General features: G+C 42.9%; 1 protein-coding gene across 1 annotated transcript; it reads left to right on the plus strand.

Moving 5' to 3' along the window:
• The first annotated feature begins 2692 nt into the window (after nucleotides 1-2692).
• Nucleotides 2693-4869, plus strand: LOC127136940 (uncharacterized). Its single transcript, XM_051063450.1, has 2 exons — nucleotides 2693-3855; nucleotides 4011-4869. The coding sequence occupies exons 1-2, from the start codon at nucleotides 2693-2695 to the stop codon at nucleotides 4867-4869; spliced, it is 2022 nt and encodes a 673-aa protein (XP_050919407.1).
• Nucleotides 4870-6907: the final 2038 nt, after the last annotated feature.

Consider the following 6907-nt stretch of genomic DNA (forward strand, 5'->3'; position numbering starts at 1 on the left):
TCGCGTAGTATAGGCCACCGAGGTGTCTTCCTCGTAAGGGTCGATACGAAGATCTCACTTAGAGTAGATGACTTTAATGGAGCAGTCGCCTGGCAAGTAAATTGACATAAGCGGCTAACAGTCAAGGAAGTCCATGACTCTAGGGGCAGTGTCTTACACCCAATTTTCCAAAAGCCTTAGATCACACAAAGCGAGAACCTTGGTTTACGAAGCAGTCATTATTAACTCCATGCTTCGTCACGATGGTCCAAAACCATGAACCCATACCTAAAATCCTGTGGAAATAATAAACCAATCATTCATTCATCATCAAAATAATAAGCAAAGTTCTTAAAAATTTCGTCTGTTCGGACGCAGAATTACAAGACTATTTCCTGACACAATCATGGATACTTCAACAAGGAAAGACACTTATTCTTTCCGCTTCAAGAGTCCCGACATCAGGTCATTAAAGGTCCTTTGTTCAAAGGTCGTAGCTCTCAAAGTCAACAAGTTTAGAGCCAATTTTGGGAACATCGTAGATCTTCTAACTGAGAAGGTTGACTATTGTGCTATCACTACAATGTCCCAATACTATGACGTCCCTTTAAGATGCTTCACTTTCCCCGACTTCCAAATCTCTCCAACCCTGGAAGACCTCGAGAGACTCCTCAATCGACCAATCAAGGAATACAACCCTTTCCTGAAATTGGAAGAAGGCTTTTGTTTGACCGAGCTCTCACTCACCTTGGGTATCAACGCCAACAAGCTTGTGGATAATTGGGGAATTAAAGGATCCCTCAAAGGTTTAACTCAAAAGTTCCTAAAATCCCATGCTTGGGAAATGACTAAAGAAGGAAGACCCGACTTTTGTAGTGCAACCTTGGCACTTTTAATTCATGGAATTGTCCTCTTCCCAAATCTGGACAAGTTCGTGGATCAATTAGCAGCTGAAGTCTTTTTAACAAAGAATCTGATGCCTTTTTTACTTGCCGATTTCTACCATACCTTCCATACAAGGCATGAGAAGAAGGGAGGTACTTTCCTTTGTTGCGCTCCTATGTTACATCTTTGGATGAGGGCCCGCATGCCTCAAAGTGGACCCTTCGCTGAAAACAAACTGACATGACCGCAAAGGTTCACATCTCTCTCTGCCAACTCAATTCTATGGTACAAGAAGGAATGGGATATAAAGGATGTCATCACAAGATGTAGAGAGTTCTCTAACCTACCATTGATAGGAACACAAGGTTGCATCAACTACAACCCTGCGATACTCAAGAGACAACTAGGGTACGCCATGACAAGTCCCCCCGAAGAAAGTGATTTCATTCCATTTGTCATCAATACCGTGGATCCGCTTGATTCAAACGTGAAAAGAGTGAGAAAAGCTTGGACAAGAATAGTCCGTATTGACCATGAATGGGGCAAGAAAAATATCCTAGCCAAGGAACCCTACTATGTGTGGGTAAAAGAGAGGGCTAGGGTGGTTAAGATGTCGTTTCTGTTTGATCCTTCTTCATTCCCGTTGATGCCCGAGCCCGACCCTATCCTAAAAGAGGACATGGACAAACTTACCAGCCAAATCAAAGAGCTCGAGTTGGAAAACACTCAACTACGAGTCGAACTCAATCGCGCCAAGGAACGTAACCACGTCTTGGAGGATAAGGGTAAGCAAGTTGGTGAAAAATTTGAAGATAGCAAGAAAAGGATCCGATTAGACGAGGGACAAAGAGTTTGGGTTGGTGGAGCTTTACAAGGAGCTAATTCTAAGCTAGACTTCCGCAACGAGGAGTTGGACCGAGCATCTCGAATCATCAAGGACCTTGAAAATACTGTCGAGAGGTCTAATTCCATGAAGAAAGAAACGAGGGAAGATTACGAGGCCCAAATTCTCGAACTAAGGACCACTCTAAAAGAGTATAAGGATTTTCTAGCCAAGGAGCAACTTAGAAAGAAAAGATTCACTGAAGCTTCATGCGTGAGCAGTTCAACCTTGGACGAGCTTGCGAGCAAATCAAGAACTTGAAGAGGGGCATCTACGACCAAGCCTTTGTAGAATTGCAAAACAACTGCAGACATTGGGAGGAGCGTTGCCATGGATTCGAAGCTGCCATTGTTCAAAGGGACGAAATCATCCATAATCTCCAAGTCCTTTACGATGAATGGAGGGACAAGTACACCAACATGACAGTATTAACCAACTATGCCCTTCAAGACTTTCTCGACAAGTTAAAGGAGGCAGATCTGATTATGTGCCCAGATAATACCCCCAAAGAGGTCTACCACTTCGTCAAGTTCTGCAAAAGAACAATGGCCGAACTCATCACCGACATTGAGGATCTCCGCAAGTCTCAAGGGGTCACTTTTAGGGTGGATATCTAGTTGGTTTATTTGCTTCCATTACTTGTATTTTGCAACTTCTATGTATTGCTGTCTATTTTCCCTTCAAAGGATGAATGAAAGTTGTGATTTTTCTCTATTGTGTTTTCCTTTATTCATGATTGTGAACGTGAATCGTCAAGCAGTTTTGGCAATGAATAAACATGAACAACTAAAAAGAGCTTTGCTTTAACACAAAAAAATTCATGCATCATATGCATCTTTAGAAACACAAAACATAAAAAACTCATCCATCCACCCCTTTTCCTTCCAGAACCACTTTCAAAAACTGACTTTTCGGTACGATACACGAGGACGTCGACATGCTGTCATGGAAAAACTTCAAGAAAACCAGGTTATCCTTCAGGAAGAAGTATCCCAAATACGATTCCAAATGCGGAAGTTGATGGAGACTATCCAAGCAGTCGCAAGAGGCCAAGAGGTTATGGAAAAAACGCAAGAAGAAATGAACCAACATGCCAGTACTACCAATCCTCCTACCCCTCCAGCGGTCGAGATTCCGACTCCAGTTCCTCAAGTTGATCCTCCAATTAACATTAATGCACCCGACAGTGTTCCAAACGACAATCCTCGTTCTCATATTTTTGAGACAGACGACCAACTCGATGCATTCTTCAACCCAAGGGATGCTTCTCAGGATGACGCCTTCGATTCGGTAACCAACAAGGTCGAGAGGAAGGTAAAGGCTATCGAGGAAAAGCTCAAGGCAATGGGGAGCACTGATGTTTTGGGCCTTGATGCGGAAGAAATGTGCTTAGTACCTGGGGTCATCATTCCGGCCAAGTTCAAAGTTCCGGAATTTGAAAAATATAAGGGAAATAGCGACCCTAGGACACACATTAGGGCATACTACCAAAAAATGGCTGCCTATTCCAGCGATGATCAAATTTTAATGCATTTTTTCCAGGATTCCCTGAGTGGGGAATCTTTGGATTGGTACATGCAACTTGAGGGCAACCATATTCACACCTGGAGGGAAATGGCTGAGGCATTCCTCAAGCACTATCAGTACAATACTGATATGGAACCTAATCGCACGCAGTTGCAAAATCTGACTCAGAGGTCTGAGGAGTCCTTCAAAGAGTATGCCCAGCGGTGGAGGGAATTAGCTGCTAAGGTACAACCCTCATTGCTAGAAAGAGAACTGGTAGACATGTTTATGGGAAACCTGCAAGGTCCATACCTTGATAGAATGGTAGGGAGCACCTCTTCGGGCTTTTCCGACCTAGTCTTAGCCGCTGAAAGGATAGAAAATATGATTAAAATGGGAAAGATCCAGAACTCTGCCAGTACTTCTAGTGCATCGAAGAAACCTTTTGTTCCCTACGGTAAAAAACGAGAAGGCGAGACCAATGTCGCCTCCATCATTCGAACAAGAAATCCCACTTATCCACAAGTAGCTGCCATAGCTCCCATCCAACAAAGTCAACAACAACCATTTTCAATTCCTGTTCAAACTCAACAACAACAACGGTATCAACAACAACCGCAACGTCAGCAACCACAATATCAACAACAACAACAAAGGATGCGAAGGCCCGAGAGAAGATTTGACCCAGTTCCCATGCCTTATAGCCACATTCTACCATATTTATTGAGGGGATCACTTGTACAACTAAGGGAGTCAGGACCCCACCAGCGGTTCTTCCTCCCGGTTATGATGCAAATGCCCGCTGTGAATTTCATTCTGGCGCTCCTGGGCATTCGATCAAGAATTGTAAAGCATTAAAGTACAAGGTTCAAGATCTTATTGACTCTAAGGCAATCACGTTCTCCCCCAAGGGGCCGAATGTAAATAATAACCCGATGCCCCCTCACAACAATACATCAGTGAATATGATGGAAGTTGACAATGAAAGGAGATTGATGTCCTGTGTGGACGAGTTAAAAACACCACTCATCGAGATCAAGAATGCTTTAATGAAGAATAATGCCTTTCCCTTCTGTGGTGATGACTGTGAACATTGTCTGATTAACCCGCAACAATGTAGAGCATTGAAGTCTGTCATACAACAATTAATGAACCAAGGGATCTTGGTGGTAGACCACCCGTCCAGAAAGGAAGATATGTCTACCCTCGAGATACCATATGACGAAGTCCCTCCTCTGCAAATTCCATATGACATCTCTCAGTTAACTCTGTCGACAAATCCTGTTACTCCAATCATAATAACATATCCCACACCATTCCCATATGTTGACACCAAGGCAGTCCCATGGATGTATGACACCTCAGTCTACATTCATGGTCAGAAGATTCAAGAAGAACCGTTAAAGTCTAGTGATCCAATGATCAATATCACCGGCACTTGCGGAATCACGAGAAGTGGAAGGATATTTGTGCTGACACCCACTCCAATTGGAACTATCAATCCTTCAACTTCGGACAAAGGCAAACAAATTGATAGCGCTCGGCAAAGACAAGACCCCGCACCTTCCAATGAAGTAGACGAGTTCTTACACATTATCAAGAAGAGTGATTATTGAGTAGTTGATCAGCTTAACCAGACACCCTCGAAAATCTCAATGTTGTCTTTATTAATGTGCTCGGAGGCCCATAGGGATGCTTTGGTAAAATTTCTGAGGATAACTCACGTGCCACAAGAGATATTTGTTTGTCAGTTTGAAGGAGTAGTTAACAATATCGCTACTAGCTTAAGCTTGGGTTTCAGTGATGAAGAGCTTCCCGTTGAGGGGAGGAATCATAACAAAGCTCTCCATATTTCTATTGAGTGTGTGGACACAGTCCTATCAAGAGTTTTGGTAGACACTGGGTGTTCCCTCAATGTGATGCCTAAGAGCTCCTTTGCTAAACTAAATGTTGAAGGACTCGTAATGAAGCCGAGTGAGCTTATAGTAAGAGCATTTGATGGGACTAGAAGGACTGTAATCGGTGAAGTGAATTTGCCTATAAAGATTGGTCCCCATATTTTCCCTATCACTTTCTTCGTAATGGATATCTATCCAGCCTACAGTTGTCTGCGTGGGAGGCCTTGGATCCATTCAGCTGGTGCAGTCACTTCAACGCTCCACCAAAAATTGAAATTCTTAGTTGATGATAAGCTAGTTGTTGTTGAGGGTGAGGAGGACAGTGTGGTAAGTCACCTTGCATCCTTCCGATACGTTGAAGGAGAAGGGGAAATAAGGTAAGTCCCATTCCAATCATTTGAAGTTATCAATGTTGAAATGGTTTGCCCAGCAAGGGATGAATCAAAAGATGCCGAATCTCCCATGGCATCTCTTAAAGACGCCCTGACAATCATAAAGGATGGACACCCCCAAGGATGGGGAAGATTGCTTGAACTTCCTGCCAACAAGGACCGCGCCGGTTTGGGATACAACTCCCAGAATTTGAAGAAGCCTGCGCCGGTAGCTACAAGGGGATCATTGCTCCCGCTATCCGAAAACTTCTCAAGTGCTGGTTACCTGAATGACAATCGTATTTGTGCCGTGGAAGAAGAAGAAGAAGAAGAAGATGGGTTGATCTTCACAAAGACTGATGGAAATGGTGCCACCAAATGGACCGAGATTGAAATACCTAAAGTGACCTTGATTAAAATGTAATTCCCAATGTTGTTTTCCTTCCTTTTTATCAAAAGAACCCATGTCAAGCCCAAGGCATGGGGGGATCATTTGTAGGGCCTCATCAAATTTCCTTATTAATCATTAATGAAAAAGGGTTCATGTCCGCAATCAATTTTGAGATCCTTGCCTTTCATTTATTTATTTCACCTTTTTTTTTAAAAATGGCATTTTTTAAAAAAAAAAAAAAATTCTTTTCAAATCATCCTTTCTTTCATACCAATAAAAGCGTGGACCTTAAATCATGCAGATCATCCTCAACAACCACCAATGACAATTCTGCTACAGTCTCATACGACTTTGACAACCCGATTAATCAAGTTGATGAAGAGTGTGAGGAAGAGGCCGAACTCCCAGAAGAATTGGCAAGGCTGCTCAAGCAAGAGGAAAAAGTCATCCAGCCGCACGAAGACAGTGGAAGTGATTAACCTTGGGGCAAATGAGGAAGCGAAAGAAGTCTGAGTCGGCTCCGCTCTACAAGACGAGGTGAAGACAAAATTGATTGAGCTCTTGAAGGAATACAAAGATGTGTTTGCATGGTCATACCAAGATATGTCCGGCCTCGATACTGACATTGTGGTCCATCATCTACCCCTTAAAGAAGAATGCCCTCCAGTAAAGTAAAAACTACGAAGGACCCGTCCCGACATGGCTATGAAAATCAAGGAGGAGGTACAAAAGCAGCTCAACACTGGCTTCCTAGCGGTCTCCAATTATCCTCAATGGATAGCTAACATTGTGCATGTACCTAAGAAGGATGGCAAAGTAAAAATGTGCATAGATTATAGAAATCTAAATAGAGCAAGTCCTAAAGATGACTTTCCACTGCCACACATTGACGTGCTAGTAGATAATACTGCTCAGTTCTCTTTTTTCTCTTTTATGGATTGTTTCTTCGGTTATAACTGTTAGGGACCAATTATCACTACTTTTCATATATTAT

This window comes from Lathyrus oleraceus, chromosome 4 (assembly GCF_024323335.1).
Source record: "Lathyrus oleraceus cultivar Zhongwan6 chromosome 4, CAAS_Psat_ZW6_1.0, whole genome shotgun sequence".
Taxonomy (NCBI): Eukaryota; Viridiplantae; Streptophyta; class Magnoliopsida; order Fabales; family Fabaceae; genus Lathyrus; species Lathyrus oleraceus.

Coding starts and splice junctions, on each gene's coding strand:
- LOC127136940 (XM_051063450.1), top strand. CDS start 2,693: ATGGAAAAACTTCAAGAAAACCAGGTTATCCTTCAGGAAGAAGTATCC. Junction 3,856..4,010: donor CAAACTCAACAACAACAACG/GTATCAACAACA, acceptor TAAGGGAGTCAG/GACCCCACCAGCGGTTCTTC.